At 34.3% G+C, this 19,804-nt stretch overlaps 1 protein-coding gene across 5 annotated transcripts in view; it reads left to right on the forward strand.

Annotated features, from left to right (window-relative positions):
• The window catches only part of IMMP2L (inner mitochondrial membrane peptidase subunit 2), a 392,035-nt gene that overhangs the window by 246,522 nt on the left and 125,709 nt on the right, over positions 1–19,804 (forward strand). For 2 of the 5 annotated variants that reach the window (XR_010363622.1, XM_064422388.1), the window contains one exon: positions 10,488–10,553. The exons of 1 other annotated variant lie outside the window; for it this stretch is intronic. Coding sequence is in view for 2 of the 4 variants with exons in the window: in XM_064422388.1 (XP_064278458.1) it covers positions 10,488–10,553 (66 nt within the window). In the remaining 2 variants the exon portion in view is untranslated. Of the gene's footprint in view, positions 1–10,487; positions 10,554–12,310; positions 12,387–19,804 lie in introns of those variants that run through there. 2 more of the 5 variants (XM_064422390.1, XR_010363621.1) reach the window with 2 other exon arrangements.

Raw genomic sequence — 19,804 nt, forward strand, 5'->3', positions numbered from 1 at the left:
AAGAGAAGAAATGTCTTAGAGCTCAGAATCCTAAAAATCTCATGGCAAAAACCAACATGGGGCACTGTTTTATTCTTGACAAACTCCTCAAAGTTCTTTATGCATGCTCAAGTGAACAAAGTCTCTTAAAACAATATCCTTAGTTTTTCTGAAGGGTCCCTTCTTCTTTCTGTGGAAGCACATAAGTAGAGGACAGTGCAATTAGTACCAAATGGAGCAAAATGCTTAATGGCCTGCTGACACAGAAGATCATGTTCTGGGACCGAATATGATGTGGAAAAACACTCCCTATTCAATTGGCCATTGCCTCTTTTTGCTAAATCCTCATAAGCAGGTCATAAATTCTGTTGCTACAAGGATTTCTGTCACAGCAGCCAATCTAAGCTTAATACAGCTTGATGTCATCTGCAGCATGGACAGCTGCAGTTACTTCTGTATCTAACACAGAAGTGGAAGCGTGTCTTGTAACTTCTGCAAATGACATTTTGTAACTGTGGTTGTGTTTTGCAAATTCTGGTTCTCACTTTTTTTTTCCTGTATTTTATTTCAAAAAATACTATTTTTTCAGCTTTATAAATAATATATAAATAAAATATAAACCAGCATTTTCTATTTCTGATATGTTATTTTATGATATAACTGTATACAAGTTCCAGTGAAGTTAACCTTGCACAGTCTGAAAGTAATTTTTATATTTGTGTGCTTAGTGAGAACATAGAGATATTTAGTATTCTATCTTATGGACAGGTTTTTAAATGACCATTAATAGAGATACAAAATTTATTCTTAGTTAAACCTCCGCCCTTGTGTTTTACTAGTTGGAAGATAATTGATTTTCATTTTGTTTATCATAAATATGGAAAAAAGTATTTGCATTGCATGCAGCACTATTTAAAAAAAAGAAAAAAAAGATAAATAATCCTGAAGTCAGGACTTCTATTGACCTCTAGGGAACTTGAAATTGGTGGTTCTTTTGGTTTTCTGTGAATTGACATTTCTCTACTCTTAAACTATTTTTTACTTAGAAGTTATATTACAACTATATAAAAAGTATACATTATAATGTTATTAGTCTTTTCTTTACCTCACTGTTAATACTTGCTTTCCTGTGTTATTTGAAAAACCAAATCTGCTACAGATACTTATAAGGTAGATGAAACAATATTTTTAAGCAGTTTATCTTTAATCATTTATTGTCAAGATGGCTAGACTGATCTGATGTCTGTCTTCTTTTGTATTCATTGAGGAGAGAGATACTCCTCCAAAGACTGATTCATCCCACTTTAATTGTTACACTCTGTGCACTGACTACAACAGACTTAACTCTTCTGAAAGGCTTAGTTTCCTGACTGTAGCTGAGATTCCATTTGAGAAAATATATTCAGCTACTTAGAATTATCAAGAAAGAGATTTTCACAACAGGTGCTTGAAACAGCATTAGAAAAATTTAGAAAGCAGTGTGTTGATGCAGTTTAGGTGATTTCAATATAGATAAAAACTTCAACTTCTTTAGAGTAATAATTTTTTTAAACAAAATATAATGTTAATCCTATCTGACATGCTAAAATTAGTCTCCAGGAGAGGTGATATGAGAACCAGACTTAATGTTTATTATCTCAAAAGAAATAATGTTTTGGTTCCTAGGTTACTGATGTTTGTAACACCTAAATCTGCATCTAGTACTTATTTAATTGTTGTGGTCTTGTTCTATAACTGGAAAAGTTTTCTGGCACCCCATCAGAAAGGAACAATGATTGAAAATTGCTGCATACTGCGTGGTGTGTAGATACAATTGCCATTTTAGGATGAGCAACCAATTACTTAATTTTATATGCATAGAAGATGTCTAAACCCAGAATGGAAGAAGGTGTAAAAGTGCATATTACAGCATAATTTTTTTTGATCATTTTAATAAGTAATGTGTAGATTATTTTGGTTATATCTATCGAACACCCCATATGGCAATGTAAGAAGTATTTAAAAGCAATTGATTACATTTTACAGTTTTTTGTGCATTTTCCTCTGTTGTCTGTTGCATTGGAAGTAAGTAATATTTTATTTCCATTACAGGGTAGAATGTTTGGACAGCTGTGGTAAAGATGAAATGTGGCTCCTTCCTTACAGTGTAGTGGTTAATGAAACATTGCATATATTACTGTTTTTTTCTTAAGCATAGAAACCCACATATTCTCCTTCCTAGATCAAGCTAACTTCCTATTTGGTAGATCAATATTTCTATGTATGCTTCCAAAGTCAAAGGTTAAGTTAGAGTTACTCAACCCTTTTGAAAAAGGTGAAGATAAGGTGAAATGGCCAGTTAAAACAGCAAGTAATTAATTGAGTCTCTCTGTTAACAGGAAGAAGGTCAAGTGCACATAACTATTGTGATTACACAGCCTGCATTACAAGCAGCTGAGTCATTTAACCTGAAAGTGGTTAGATTGGAAGACTGAGAAACAATTAAATGTGATTTAACTTCAAATTAGTAGCTATACTTCCCAGTTACTGTAGTATTTTGAGATTTTTTTCAGAGTCCCTTGTCATGTTGTTTTGCAGTACCAGTTAGTTTTATTGCTGTGGAGCACTTAATTTAGTTTTCAATTGTCCTTTTTTTTTCCCCCTGCCTTATTGTAGCTAGCTAGTTGTAATTTAAAAATGGTCATTTCTAGTGGAGATGTATTTTATTTTTTGTTATTTTTTTTTTACTTTCTCTTTTAAATAATTCTGAAAGTTTTTCAGATAAAAATTTTAATTGCCTGATCCAAAGTGTAGAAAAGATTGCTTAATTTTGTCATGTAGGATCATACATCTAGTTAATACAGAATTCATAGTTGTCTGCTGATGAAGATTAAATAATTTGCGATATCCTTCAAACACCTATGAGAAACACTTAAAAGCTGATGCTGCTGATGTCTCGTCATACAGTGAGGCTGCAATTCTATAACATGCTGCAGAAATACCAGGAAAAACTCAGTTGTTTTGATATTATGCAGACCTTTATTAATTTCCCTCCAAGTCACTCCTTGGTGTAGGAGATCTCTGCTAAATAATGTCTGGGAGGTGATATTATGGATGTTTACTTCCATGGAAGCTACTTTTTCACTTTAGAGAGTTACTTCCTGCTCTGCTTGAAAGCTCAAGACTAAATCAGAATGCAGAGAGAAGGAAAGGAATGGAAGCCCATTAGAAAGGGGAAGGACCAACAAGCATGCAAGAATCATAGAAACATTACGATTGGAAAAGACCTCCAAGGTCATTGAGTCCAGCCCTTCACTGAACACCACTTTACTGACTGGGCCATAGCACTAAGTGCCACATCCACTTGTTTCTTGAACCCTTCTAAGTGCAGAGCTTAAGAGCATTGTTTACTTGCTCTAACTACAGCAACAAAGTGTATGACTCCTTTTCTGAGGCTTCATGCAGGTGTTCTATTCAGGTTGTTATTTTTAGAGGTTGCTCAGAATTCACCAAGAAATTTTAAGTAAGCATTGTTCTAGGTTATACACAAATAGTTTGAAATGTAAGAAAAATAAAACACTACCTTTCCACCAGTGCATGCTTGGAATCTATAATTAATATAAAAAACTACTCTCAGTAAAAACAAAATGTTTTTTTGGCAGTGAATGATTTTGCTTTTTAACAGAGGTTTGACTAAGAGGTGTTAATGTAGAGTTAGGAATTACAGGATGTCCCTAGAAGCAGTTTTCTCTCATATTTTTAATTATATTTTTATACTTGTTTTACACTGGACATGCTGAGCAAATCAAGCATTACCAGAACTTATGCCTAACCAGTTGGTGCAACTGCTGTCTTTAAGTACTTTTTAAATTATGAGTGAAAAATTGTGACTATTCAAAATGTTTCACTACACTAGTATTTATTAAGTCTGGCCCCGCTTCCTCAAATTTAGCCCAAATGAAATCCAGGAGCATTTGAGGAATGTTTCTGATGCTCCCATTATCTGCTAACATTCTCAAAATTGCATATAAGTTCTGCATAATATTTCTGCTTGAAAAAATTGCTAATCTAATCTATTTCACTTCCTCTAAAAGTATAACACAGTTTTAGATCAGAAAGGGGTTCAAACATTGATACTGACATGCACGAATGGTCTCAAACAGTTTTTGTAGTATGGAATACCATTTGGAAAATGCCTCTTTTGAAGAGGCTGAAAGACAAAGGGGAAAATGCAAATGACTTCATGACCTGCAATAAATTTCCAGCTTTCAAACAAAGAGCAGGATCTTAGAAATGTCTTATCTGAGCAAAATAATCACATGGTTTATTTCTTATTCTATTAGTAGAAGCTAAAGTACACTTAAAGGTGTTAATTCAGGAACAGGTTTTGTCAAGCAAACCTGGTATGTTTTATCAGTAAATTTACAAAGCAGATAGAAAAATATTATTTTGATACAGGCTAAAATATAGATATTTGGTTTCTTAAATAATTCTTTTTACTACTACATTATATCTTAATCAAGAAATTTTCCTTTTGTGGAGTTAATGGGGTACATTAGACAGATTACAAACAGGCTCCTTTCAGCTGAGAAGGCGTAGATATGGTTGGAGGCACATTTGTGAACAGTAATATTTCCAGCAGATTGCTGTGTCATCCAAAGGCAGGTGCTGGTTTTGTCAATTGTCTTCATAATCATTGGCCAAGTGTGCAAGCAGTGCAGGGAAAGACAGGGTAGCATTGTGTGAATCACACGATTGGTGTTCACAACCATGCTCTATAGAATGTGAAGTGCAAGTAGTCATCTAAAAATTATTGTTTAATTGTTTTAGCAAGCAGTTTACTCAGAGAAGGTTTAATTGTCCCTTTTGGTGTCTTTTCAACACCAGCTCTTAGGATGAAAAGGATGAGCTTTTTGCCTGACTATACAAAAATAAATGGAATGTTAAGAAATGGGAAAGAATTTTTTTTGATTCAGCCAGCAAATAAGGCCATGTTGCTCTACTTAATTGATTACTAAGCATAATAATAATCCAAGATGAATAATGCTAGATTCCCATATGTGCTAGGAAGAAAATGAAAATGTTAGAAGAGTCTGAAAAATAGTAACGAAAAGGGGTCCCAGAATGGAAAAACTGTGTGCTAAGAAGTTTAGGCAATTCTAGCTGATGAATCCAAGAGAAATTTAAGAACTGATGTACCCAAATCTTTCTTCATGAAGAAGAAATAAGATGTTGAGGGGTTTTCTGCCTTGGAGGAGAAGGCGTGAAATTGAAATTGAACTATGATAAATTCCATTTTGAATGCAGTCGCAATTTCCTAATAACAAGGATAATTAAACTATGGAGTAATTTCTCTGGATGTTAGTCTCATTGCAGCTCAGAATGTTGAGACATGATATCATAACATTCTTTAAAAGTGCTTTCTAATAGAATTAAGTACTGCAAGAAAAAGACAAAAAATTGATCTGTGGGCTACAGCAGATAAATAAAGTGATCAGTGCGGTCTCTTCTAGCATCAGAGTTTGCATCTGTGACAAAATATTTTGTATTTTAAGATATTACAACCTGATTCTTCATACACTTGAATAAGACTAAAGGCTGTAGAAGTGAAAAGTAAAATATGTCTTAAGGCACCTCTAGTGACTGTCTAATCTTACCAACCACTCGAGGCAGGTTAGACTCTGAATTTGGGTCAGACTGTCCAGACCTTTGTCCCATTCAGCTCTGAGTATGTCTGTGGTTCTCAGCCTCTCAGGTCAAACCGCACCACTGGAATTTCCCTTTCAGCAACTCATGTTGTGTACTCTTTTGCTGTGTACCTTTCCAAAAATTCTGAATTCCTAATCAACAGTGAGATGACAATAGCAATTAAACCCTTTGTCTAATCTCTGATCTGCACAAACCAGATTTCCTTAGCCACTGCTGTTACATTGCTCTTCTGTTACTATTATTTTGGTGTCACTTTTTCCAGTTGTGAACACCTTTCTTGTACTGGTGGTCTAAACAGAACACAGATACTAAGCCTGGTACTGGACACATTTATTGCAGTAAGTCTGTACAAGAGAAATTGAAAACAAGAATCAAAGAAAAAGCAAGAATAAAATGTGTGAACATTTTTATCTTTCATTGTTACATTGCATACTATTTGCCACAATATAGAAATTGTGTCATAACCCATGATGTAATTAGATATTGCATTTATGATCAAATTCTCTCTCTGCATAAAGAAGCATGGAATTTAGATGAAAGTTATGGACTGGGAAAAATGTTAAACAAGCAGATTAAAAATATTTTTGTTTGGAAAGTATGTGCATATATTAAGTAAATTTCCATTCTTCTGCAGTATTTAGAATTGTCTGTTTTGGTTCTGTTCTATCATAGCCATGGGGCTAGGAGGAATTAAAGACTGGATACGTATTTACTTCTGTACAGAGTTTGAGCATCAGCTACTATGCTGGCAACAGGAAGCAAAGATGAGCAACAGAAAATAAGAATGAGGTGGCTCCACTGCTTCTGTTTCCTCTTCCTTCAAGCATATTTTTAAGTAAAGCCACCAAAAACATACTGTGAGGTTCTTGGTTCTTTAGATATATTAATGCCACTTCTTCTGAACTCTGTGAACAATTTAGTTACTCCTCTAGCTATTTATTGGATCCCCAAATGGGTTGAGAATGAGACAAACAGCAAATTTTTCCTCCTGCATCAATCCTGGAAATTCCCAGAAGCATAGACTCCAGCTATGCTAGAATTTTTGGTGAGAGAGGAATTAGTTTTGAGAAATGAAGAGCTCACTGAGTGAGTGGTTTTGGATCACAATGTTAGGCTGAGATCGCAAAAATTCTCTCTTATCCTATTTTATGGAGTTAAATCTATTTATGTATCTGTCCTTAACAGCATAAATAGCAGCAGAAATTTTAATTTTGAAGAAGATTGTCTTCATTATTTCAGTCTGTTTATACTACAACAACAGTCTAATTTCTTCTGTTGCCACCATGTAAATGATGATCAAATCATATAAAACTCAATCTGAAGTAAACCAAGAATAATCTGAAGACAAACTTTGAGGCTGATGCCTAAATATCTTGCTTCTATCTCATAAAAAGTTGAACGGTTTTCTAACAGTAATATACATACTTATGCATATACATAGATAAATAGATACATACATATAAAAACTGACAACTTTAGGTACTTTTCTCTACAACTGATTAATAAATGCCTGCTATTTGTTCTGTTCTAGAAGATGCTGAGTTGGTATAAAAATTCCAACAATTTTCAAAGAGTGAGCACAGAATTTTTCCAGGTTGTCTGTGATAGTGGATGTTTAAATATCTACATTAAACACATGTAGATAATTAAAGTATGTAATTGAAGCTATCTTTTTGAAATATATTGTCTGCTTTTTCATTGAGTTCACAGAATCAGGTCTCTTTCTAATGCAGGTACCAAAAATATCTGAGTATTTATTCAAGAAAAAAAGTATTACTGTATGTTGTAGTATTTATTTAGTTGGACAGTGCTTCACTTATTTTGCTGGGATCTTAGGAGATTTTATAAAAACATTTCTCTCTAGAAAAGCGAGTAGAAATGGAAGTTGAGGATGATTTGCTGTGGAGGCTCTTGAGAAGAATGTAGTTAGAAAATTCAAAGAATGAAAGAAGACTCAAATGACCAAGAAATGTTATGAAAATTTTTTGTTTGATCAAATGCTAATTAGCTCATGGAACAAGTATTTAAAATTGGGCAGTATCCACTAGAATAAATAAATAATCCAAGTGGTTGAAAGGGAGGTGTTTAGGAGTAATATTGACTGAAATACTCAGTTGCTAAAGATGTAAAGAGAAAGCTTTCAAGAAATTGTCACCATTTCTATCTGACAATTACTTGCTAAAAAGTGGATTTTTCTGCTGGCTTCATAATTTTTCCTGTTTTTCTTGGGCAATGTGCTTTGTGGTAGTGTGATTCCACGCTGTTCTCTGCAGGATTGAATGTAGAAGACAAAAATGGCTTGTATGTCTTTGTGTTTTCAATAATCAGTGAAATCCCAGTGTTATGCAATACACCATTCAGGAAGGCACCAACATCCATCACTTCAGAACCAGTCTCTCTTACCTCCTGGTTTTACAGTGGCTCTTGAAAAAAACCCATTTGGCTCAGCTCTTGAAAGTTCTTAGTCTAAAAGTGTTTGTATTCTTGCCCACTTTGAGCCTGCTAACCTGTCTTTTACCAGTCCTTTGCCATTTTAATGAATTATGATCAGAATGTTAGTATGAAGTTTATTTAAAAAATATTCTGGCTTCCGATATTAAAAATATTACTCTTTCATAATAATATCTGCAAGAAGTTCCTTGAAGTTTTTCTGATAAATCATGTTTTGGTTTAAATATATCATTGCTAGCAAAACATTAACTACTCTTAGAATAACTACCGTACCTCAAATTTAGAGAGATGTTTTTCCATGGTCAGTAGAGATTTTTGCACAAGAAAAGAAAATTAAGGGAGAGGTCAATAAATGCGTTACTATATATATTCTAATCAAGTGGAAATTCTTGCAGGGAAATTGCTGAGAACCTTAATTTGAGTAAGGTGTCAAACCAGAACAGAATTTTGAAAGAGCAAACATAAAATTTCTTTTCATTCAATCTTTAAGAAATGCACATTTCATCACATACATTATGTATTATCATTTCCATTGCTTAAATTTGACATGAAAATATTACAGCCTGGGCTTAAATTGATTAAAATTTAAATCAATTAGCAGTAAAGTAACTTTTAAAAATATCTTAAATTTATAACAGCTTATAATAAGGCTGTGTTGTCTTTTCATAGACTATGCTTTGGTTGAGAATAGGACATGGTCAATGCTCAAATTGAGTGCTCAGCAAAGTAAGTGTTGCTTGCAAGGAGCAGCATCTGAAAGTGCTGTGGATATTCCATATATTTAAATCATATGAGCATCTAAAACTTGATTAATTCCTCCCAAGACTGACATATAAAATATGATGAAACTGTGTGCTTCTACCTTAAGAAGGAATATGAAATGCAAGGCTGAAAACTGGAATATACAACTAAACATGCAAAATTATTGCTAAATAAAATATTACTGTAAATTACATAATGATTTGAAAATTTGAGTGATGACTAGGGAATAAATATATGGTCTTTATTCATGTTCTGTGTTCTTAATTCCTTTTTGAAAATAGGTTTCCAGGCTTGGTAAACTGTAAAGGGAAGCTATTTGATATTTTGAAATTCAAAATTAGGCTTCTTGATTTTTATTTCATTACTTTGAAAGAGAAATTTATTTCAAATATATTGACATGTACACACAAGAAAAAAATATTAAATCCTCAAACTAATTTTAAAATATTTGGATTTTTTTGGCACAATAATTAAAAAAAAGAAACAAATAAGTCTGAACCCATTTTACTTAACTATTGGAACTGAAAGTGAACCTCAAATGCCTTTAGTCATGCAGCAGTGTGGGCAAGCTTTTCATCCAGACTTAGCTCATCTCTGCTTTTTAAAGAAGTGTAATCTTACCATTTGACCAGAGATGAGCTCAAAGATGGTTTTAGCCATGAAAACTGTAATATACACCTCTGATGTGTCTAGCAGACTGTACTTGAAACCTTAATAGGGAGAATCCGAACATCAGTAGGAAATAAAGTTTGTTCCATCCCTGACTTTTCTGTGTACAAGCAGCAAATAAAAAGAATTGGTTTTTTATAACATGAAGATTTTCTTCTAAGTTTGCCTAGTTAGATAATTAAAAGTGAAGAGTAAAAAACAGAGGTAAATGATAAAGGAAAAGAAAATTTGTGGTGAATATATATCTACATTAACCTGTCAAAACTATAGTAAAATAACACTTTTAATAGTCTATCTAATAATATATATCCAGGAAGTCAGAATATTCAGGCTGTACATGCAAGTTCATCTTTGCTTTCTCATATTATGTGATGTATGATCAGAATCAGCTCAATTAAAAATGCTATGGGAAAATAAGTGAAAAACAGTGCATTCAGAAGCTGCAATTTTCAGAAATTTTTGCAGCTTTTATTTTCAAACTTCCACAATTCCCTAGGCAAGACTTACCTAAATTAATGATAGATGTTAATATAACATAGGAAGAATTTTTTTCCTCCCAAATTGATGCAATAACATAAATATTTAACACATTTTCCCAAAAAATGATGGGGGATTCAGTTTTTAATACATTAATCTGTTTGTAAAGGTACATCCCTCATTGGTTTGTGGGATGCTTTGCTTTTAATGTTGTGGAGTGTATTTTTCATTATAAAAAGTATATGGATTTTTGTGCTGTTTGTAAGCAGATGATCAACTGCTTTCAGTGATGGTTTGCAGTGACAAGGATTGCAGAAGCTTCACTTCCCCGTGGAACGTTGTGACTGATGCTAACTCAAGGAGAACATGGAATTTTCTAATGGCTTCCATAGTGTCTATTTCTTTCTTTTCTTAAAACAATGAGAATGGTACTGATTGTGTAACCTTATCTCCTGTCTCAGGTCTCCTAGAAATCCTGAACAGAAGATCATTAAACGAGTGATTGCACTTGAAGGAGACATTATTAAGTAAGTATTTTAAGCCTTAGTCTCAGAGTCTTTATAGGAATAGTGCAGCTTTTTAATGTATTTTAAATCAGTATCCTAGACAACGAGTAATTTCTAGCATTTTCTGTCTGTTATAAACAAGGATGTCAGCATCGTACCTGTCTGCTTTTTAATGAGAGGAGAAATGTTACACAAAACTACTCACTCTCTCATGAAATGTACATGGGTACAAATAATGCTTGTTTCTGAGAATATCTCTGCCACAAATCAAGGCGGGTAATTGTACCAGCAGTTTTCAGTGAGATTATAGGGCTGTGATTTTTCATTTAGAAACTCCAGCTGCTGCTTTGCACTGGGGTGGGCAAGTAGGTTGTTTTTAGGGTTTTGTTTATTTGTTTGTTTGTTCCAGGATATAATTTTTGATCTTTTTTTATTTTATTTTATTTTATTTTATTTTATTTTATTTTATTTTATTTTATTTTATTTTATTTTATTTTATTTTATTTTATTTTATTTTATTTTATTTTTATAGAAAAAAACCATACCTCATAGATTATTATCTTCACTGCAGGTGTCTTTAGGGAATATGGTGCAACTGATTTTTAGTAAATTATTCTATCAGAAAAAAACCCCCACTGTAGCAAGAGTAGAATCCAGAGTATTTCAAGACTTGGTTTATTCTGACAGATAGAGCTTCCTACTGGGGCTGGGTGGAAATAAATTACTACTATATGTAAATAAAAAGTTTCTGTGGGAACAGCATTACTTTGAAGAAAACGCTTGCTTGAAAAGGTTTCTTTTTCCCAGATACAGAGTGGAATAGGCCTAGAGATGGGAGGGTAAATCCCTGGTTTCCCATACTAAGATGTAAATGACTCTGGGAGATCTCAGATAATATGGCAGACTGTGCCTCAATTCATTTAGATAATGATTCTTGCTCTGGTGTAGTGACTGCTAGAGAAGTACTTGACAGCTGCAATTCAGATCAAGGATTTGAATTGATCTCAGTGGGCCCTGGTGTATAGCATGGGCACTGTGAAATATATCTATGTATTTATTTTTCCTCTTGCAGTCAATACAGTTCCTGTTTTATTGAAAAGTTCTGAATTATCTCAGTTTGAGAAACCAAAATAAATTGTTGTGTCTCTGTTGAAGCAAAATATCTAGAACAAAGGAGATAATTTGATGTCCAAAAATTACAGACTTCTACAGCTAAAACTTGCTATCACTTTCAAGAGCTAAAGATTGTGTATTGTCTTTTATTGACCTGTGTCCTTAAGAAGGTACTTATATTGCTGATATTACTGCTGTACTTCATATAAGTGATAAGAACGTTATTAATGTTTCAGTATTCCCCATTCATTTCTGTGGCAATATCAGAAAGGGATTGTAAGATGAGGTAACTTCAAGGGTTACTTTACATTGTTCTATATAATTAACATATTTGCCTTATTTTTGAAACTGAGTATAGATTTTGATAAAAAAGGACATTTAATAGCATAAATTCTAGCTTTAGGAAATTAATTCTGCTGTACATTCAAACTCTTTAAGACTTAGAACTTTTCATTAACATTTGTGGGTGTTCCTGGCAAAACGGACAAAGGTGTGTGGCTCAAGTGTGTTCAGAATAGTGATGAGCCTGCAGGTTAGTGAATCACTAGACGCAGAAGACTGTACAATGATCCTCAGTTGTCTGTGGTAAACCTGGTCAGATTAATTTATTGATAGAAATACCGATAGAAATCTCAGTAATTCAGATGTGCATTTTTTTTTTTTAGATGTGACAATCATCCCAGAGCTTTTTGCTGTGTCTTGCTCTTGGCTGGGAGAGAGTTAATTTCCTTCCTGTAGCTGGTCAGTGCTGTGTTTTCTGGCTTTAGGAGGAGAATTATGTTGCTAACAAAGTGATGCTTCAGTTTTTGCTGAATAGTGTTTACCCTAAGTCAAGGACTTCCCCGTTTCCCATGCTTTGCCAGTGAGAAGGAGCACAGCAATCCAGGAAGGAGCATGGCCAGGACAGCTGACCCAACTGGCCAAAGGGATATTCCATACCAGAGAATGTCATACTCAGTGTGTAAACTGCAGAGACCTGGCTGGAGGGCACTGATCACTGCTTGGGGACAAGTGGTTAGCAATTTTATTGTGCATCACTCGCTGTTCTGGAGTTTTATTCCTCTCTTTCTCTTTTCAGTAACAACAACAACAACAATAACAATAACTAACACAGCAGAGTGAATATTATTGTATTAATTTCTGTTATTGTCATTAGCATTATATTTTATTTCCTCCCCATTATTAAACTGCTCTTTCTCAACCCATGAAGTTTACATTTTCTTTCCAATTCCCCTCCCTGCCCCTGCCAGGGAAGGTTGGAGTGAGCAAATGGCTATGTGATATTTCCTTTTCAGCTGCAATTAAATCAGACAAGCAATACTGCCATGGGTTAGAAAAAGAAGAGTGATAGGCAATATGTTCTGTGGTTCTGTAGTTGTGCTTTCATAGCTGAACGAATTATCTTTATTTGATCCATTTGGATCATGATTAAGGATAATACTAGAAAGCTGTGTTTTCTCATGTTATCAATTAAAGTTAATTAGCATTTTACTGTTTGTTAATTACTGAAAGTGATGAAAGATCAAGTAGGCAGAGCCATTAGTGCCATAGGAAAGGTCTCTTATATTTTATGTTCAGGAGTTGACTCCATGGCAGAAAAATCCTGTTTTTCAAATCCTAATTCTAAAAGTATTTAATGAAATGAAAATCATGACATTTTAAAAGTAACAATGACTGACTTAGAGTTTTTGAAAAGGTGTGTAGGTGAAAAATCTATAATAGGTCCATTTTCGCCTTTTATTTTCTATTTTTCAGGTAGTCAGACATTATACTACATAAAAATTTACCTTTTGAAATATGATTTGCGGCATTGCAAAATGCTACAAATGCACTGAAATAAAAGCACTGTCATTACAGTTTTCTGTTGTTGTTTCCAGTCTAGTTGCTAGTGCAGGTGAAATGAATTTGGTAGTGTCTTGTAAATCACTAGAAGCATATGGTACATGCCACAAACCTGTAAATGATAATTTAATTTAGATAAGCTGGTGCAACTTCCTCCTCAAAAGAATTCAAAGAATGGACAGAAAAAAATCCCCAGTTAGTCCTTGGGAATGAGTCTATAGGTCAGCTTGTATAGAGACAATATTGCAAAGTGTAGCTCCCATAGATCAGAATTAGTTTTTTTTTCCCCATGGATTCACAGGAGAATTAACTTTAAGTAGAAAATCAGTTCCTGAAGATTGTTTAAATGATAAGTCTTCCAAAGGAAGCCTTATTTCAAAAGTCAATATAATATAATTTGTTAAAAATTAATGTTGGTATTATAAAACACTTGGAATAACTTGAAATTAAACTTATTTATCTTAAATGCATTACTGGTAATTCAAAAATCTATAGTAATCTTTCACAGATGAGTTATGGTATGTTTTCAGTAACAAAAATAAATGGTGGTTTATGCAAAGGAAATAAAAATTGGTATTAAGCTAGTAAAATTTGAAATTAAGTCTATTTAGTACCTTGCTGAACTAATTTGTTTTCCTACTGTCTGTCACAGTTCTACAGGTCTGGAGGAGCTTGGTGTGCCTGTTATGTTTTTTCATCTATTTGTTTGCTTCTTAATACTGTACCTGAGTTAAGAATGATTAGTGATCCTATAGGAAGAGTAATTTTTTAAAAAAGATTATGTGGCAATATTGTTAGGCTCTTCAGGACTTAGTGTTCTGAGCTGAATGCTTCAGGAAAATGTAGTGTGTGTTCACATGTTACATCTTGCAAAATTGCTCTGAAGATGTGAAAAAGGAAGTACTCCTTGTTTCTCAAAGCATGACAATACAGACATAGATCAATGCATTATTAAACTGTAGGTCTAAACCAATTTTTCAACAATAACTTTTCAATTTTTATTACAAGGTTTATCATTAAGTTGTAGAAACTATTGCTACAGAAAGTTAGGAAGGAAGGAGGTATAACGGGATTTGAAAAAGGGTAGAAAATTAATAGAAATAAAGCCCATCCATCAGTAGCTATTAAATGCAGCAATCACTTTTATTAACTTTATGTACTCCTGTTGTCAAGTTCACACAGGCTGTTATATTTTTTCCAGTCAAAGATCCCATTCTTCCTTAAATTATAAGCAAAATCTAGTAATTCTGTCCACTTATCGGAGAAAGCTTTCAGCTTCAAACTGTGAGACATTTGGCTGCCATTTTTTTTTTCACTGAGGTCCAGGAATGATTTTCCCACAAAATAGCTGTCTTCACACAGAGACCATAGTGCTGGATAACAACTTGTATTAGATGATACAAAAAAATCTGTGCTTGTCTCTAGAAAGCAGAGCAGCCTTCAGAAAAACTCAGACTTTGCCAGTGTTGGAGCCCTAAAATGTCTCTGTACATAACATCTTCAGGGCAACCACCTGGCAGGAATTACATACAAGCCTTTGTTATTTAATCATACAGAAGCAATTTATGTTCACTAATGCTGTAGCAAGACTCTGTTTGTTCCCTCTTTGCTTACTGCCCCCAACACATGGGTTCCCCGTGACTATTGAGAGGTACTGCTTGCAATGGCTGATAGTAAGAATCGGAAAATGGATTATCAGTAAAACACATTTAAATCTAGAAATCACAGTAGATGATGATGATGATGATGATGATGATGATGGCTGTGTTCTATTATCTTTGTCAGAGTCTGCTGTGTCTGTCTTTGGGTTGTGAATACAAATCTGTGAGTGGTCAGAACCACATTGACAGGAGTGGTAGATCTGCAGAAGTGAGAACAGGTTGTACTCTACAGAGGCACAGCAACATCCTCATAGATTACAAATTTTGCAATATATTTTATATTGACTGTCTTCTTCATATTGTTCTGTCTTGGTTCATTATGTATCAAAAGGACATAGTAGCAGTCAAATTATCTTAGATGAAATCTCTTCATTCCCTAAAATATTCTTATTTTGTGTCCATGTGCACAGAATATATATCTCACCATTTATATATCTCTGCAGTTTATTTGGTAGTACTTACTGTTAGGTACTGATGGGATTTTTTTTTTTATCCAATGAAAGTTTTCTTTTAGGTTCAGCTGTACTGCTCTGTTATGACTCTTTATCATTGATTGCATTCTGCAAGTCTCCTAAATAGAGTTTCCATTGATTTTTATTCTATTTCTATACACAGAGTCCTTGCATGACTGGACTCCATTTCTGTAAATGCAAATGATGGGAACGTATATTGGTGCAGCATCTTTAACCCAGAAAAACAAATTGAGAAAAGAACGACGAAGATTTTCCGTATCCATAATGAATTTTTAAGTTTCTGTCAATCTTTAGGCCCAGTAGTAAAGGTTAAAAAAGCTGAATTACTGAAATTTGGCATTATGACCAGGGCTGTGATACACAAAAGTGTTTTAGGAAAAGAAAAATACCGTTGTTTCCTAGACCACACATAGATTTCAGTGGGCATTTTGGGGCAGAAAGATAAAAGTAATGCGTAACAAGTACAGCAGAGGGCCCCATGCCCTCAAACTCAGCATGGGCAGCAGCAGGTGCTCTGCCAGGAGATGTTGGCCCAATGGAGCTTGTTCAGCCTGGAGATGAGAAAGCTTTGGAGTGACCTAACAGAAAGCCCCCAGTATCCATGGGGAGCTTAGCAAGAAGATAGAGCTAGGCCTAGTGGTGCACTGGCCACAGGTGTTCAGACCAGATTAAAAACCCTCTTTGAAGACTGTCAGGCAATGAGGCTATTGCCACAGGAGCTGTGACCTCCATCCTTGGAGGTGTGCAAGGCCTGACTGAATGAAGCTCTCAATAATGGACCTCGCAGCTCACCCTGGTTTTGGCAGGAGTTTGGAGTGAAGACCTCCTGATGAGCTCGGCAGCCTGAACTGTCCTATGATTCTACGATAGCAAATACTAATTTTCAAATGTATGACTTCACATTTAGATGAATGTTTTCTCTGTTGGAAGCTTAAAAAAATGCAGTGTAGTCATCTCATTTAAGACAGCATGTATTTTATAGATATTTTTCTTTAAAGAAACACATTTGATTTCTGTTTCACTGAAAGTTGATTTGCTGCCAAGCCATCAGATGGTTAGAAAAGACATTCATATGACTAGAATCATCCCAATGGGAAGCTCAATAGGTTGTCTTTATAAAGATTTTTAAAAAGTGAGCAGTGAGAGACTAAAATGCATTAACATTTTAAAAATCCAGTAGTTAATAAAAGGCCATCATGTGTTTCAACTTAAAAAAAATTACTTTCTTTTTGCAGCCTATGGATACAAATGTCATTGGTCATCTGAAATTTGGCCTTGAAATCCATACTTAGGCATCAGAATAAAGGGTGTGTTTAGTAAAAATGTTCTTTGCTCTGAAAAGCTTAGAAGTGCATATTCTCAGTGTTTATATGTCTGGTTAAGCAGTTTGTGGATATGAGCTTAGCTCCATTTCAACTCTGGTGCTCATCTACGTGTATTGCATTAAAAGCTCACTGTGACAAGAACAAAGATGAGGGTAGGAGGAAGGAAAGAGTATTAAACCCATTTTATAGATGAGAAAGTCAGGATGAAAGATGTTGTTGTAGGCTTATGCTTATATAAGAAGCTTGTGGAACAGATATTAACTGAGCTCCCTGGGCTCCTCATCTCAGAAAATGAACAATAAGTTCATGTATTTGTCAGCACAGATTTTTCTAGGTGTACTGGAAGGCAAACAGGCTCAAAACCTGGAAATTCATGCACTTTCCTTCTGTAAACTGAAGCTACAATTTTTATTAACTCAAGCAGTATTAGGATCAGACATATTCTTATGTTTGCAATTTGAGGAAAAACATGTTGAAACAAAATACTCTGCTCTGAGAAACATAAATAAATCTTCCTGGTTATTTCATTTTAAAGCTGTGCAAAAGTCCTCTTCCTGTCTTACTTGAATATATTTTGTGTGCTGAACTCAGCCAGTGACACTGTGAAAGAGCTGTATCCACATAATATAATGAGTAGAAAACCGTCTTGTAAGTCTCAGTATGAGGTTGTTTTATTATCCGCATCCTTATTCTGGCTTTAGAGTCCAAATGATGACTTTTTTGGGGTGGGAGTGGGGGGAGGAGGAGGTGAGTTTCCATCTGAATTTCTTTGATTTCTTTGTCTTCTTTGAAGAAAGATTTAAGCAGACTTGCTGTTCATTTCAAATTGAGTAATGGTCAGGTAACTGCAAATGACTGAGGTGGTGTTTTTTAAAAGGTTTTCTTGATCCCCTTGCATTTCTACACAGACACATAAGCCCACTCTTCCCTCCTGCCTTCCATTTCCCAGAACTGGAGATACTATGTGCTCATGTGATTGATTTAAGCTGATCATATGCATGATACCACTCCAGTGTAATGATAAAATTTATTTGCCTCTCCACACAAGTGCAGGAAAACAACAGCAGCTGCATCTCTTGTGATGCCGTATATAGAAAAAGAGCAAAGCTTTCCTCCAGTGTTCTTCCTAAATGCTCATATTTCCAGTGCTTCACCTGGGCTCCCTTTTGGAACTGCTGAAAGCAGCTTAAGTGAACACCATGTACTTGTCATTGCAATGAGCTGACAGGGACCACATGTCTGCTTACCAACTCCAGCTGAAGCACAGTAACTTCCCAAAATGCACTGACACTGCCATTTGGGATCATCTGCGCAGACTCAGAGGATCCCAGCCTCAGCTGCTATGATGACTCTCAGCTCTGGTAATGTTAAGAGAAATAGGCCAATTTAGTCTGAATGAAAATCTGGTTAAAACATTTTTTTAAGGATAAGAGTATATGTAAAGAAAATATTATTTTTGGGATTAAACTATATGTGAAGAATACAAAAAAAGTCATCTCTTCAAAGTTGATTTTATGCATTTCATATTTTTCCATTAAGTGGAGTAATGAATACACAATTATACACAGAATGAACTGATGATGATTTAGCTATTTTTTTTTTAACTTAGAAAAATAATGTGAATTTTCCTCTTTGTTTGTTTCATTTCTTCCTAAGATTTATAGCCTGACAGTTTTTTAGTGCTCCTGCCTTTTTTACTGCACTGTTTGTGAGCCATATGAAATAATTTGCCATATTTTAATTTGGAAATTTTGACATAGTGTTTTTGATTATGGAAAATTTACAAATATATGTTGGCAGAAATATTAATTGTAAATTGTTAGTTTAAAAAAATTGCCTCTATAGTTTTGTACTGCAAACTGATCTGATGTCCTGAATAGTTCACATCAGCAGCATTAATAAGATTTTGAAAGTGATCACCACAGTGGTTGTGAGATTCAAATGAGAACAGGAGGGAAAATGACAATTATATTTTTAAATTATTGTAGAATATTGTTGACATTCTGCTTTTGTGGAGTAAATTGTGTGATGAAACTGGAGTGTATTTTGGGTATAATGGGTGACAAGTCATTAACTAGAGTCTCCAGCACCTGTGCAGAGGCAGACAAGAAATATTTTTTGCTTTGCTGTAGTCTGTAGGCAGTGATTGCACAAATAATTGTTCTCTGACCATTAGGCCATGAGGTTTTTAATATGCAGGCAAAAAAAAGTTACAATCAACTGTATGTCATGCATTTCTAGAACTTCAGATGAATCCCAGCTAGCATGTAATGACTATGTTTCAACTTTGTGTGTATAGCAAAATTTAATTAGTATTTAATAATTTATAATAGCATCAATGGGAGGAAGTGATAAATGCTGAAAAAGACTGTGATAGGATTTGCTGTAGTTGAAAACCAAAATAGAGTCACCTGCTAGTAGAAGGGGGAGTCTAATAAGTGATGGATCTATAAAAGAGATAAAATAGATAAAATAGAATAATGGATGAGGAAATCACTGAACAGTCTAGAAATACGTGTATGCCAAAAAAAAGAAAGGTGAGTTTTAATGGGTTTAGGAAAACTTACTTGTTGATTGGCTAAATTAATCACAATCCAACTGCTTGTCCAAAACCCCCAAAATTGCCTAGATGCAGCATAGTGGAAATAGAGGGCACATATAAAGGAAAGGACCAGTATTGTGTGTATACACAGGAGTATTATGAAGCATGTCTTATCCTGTTTTGATATAATATATGTAGGTATGATCATATTTAAAAGAAGGATTTAGGCTTATAGTAATAAAAGTAATTGTACTGTTTCTAAAACTTATGCAGTAGTTAAAACTTTAATTAAACAGGTTTTCAAGAATGGGGAGTA

This window comes from Passer domesticus, chromosome 5 (genome assembly GCF_036417665.1).
Source record: "Passer domesticus isolate bPasDom1 chromosome 5, bPasDom1.hap1, whole genome shotgun sequence".
NCBI lineage: Eukaryota > Metazoa > Chordata > Aves > Passeriformes > Passeridae > Passer > Passer domesticus.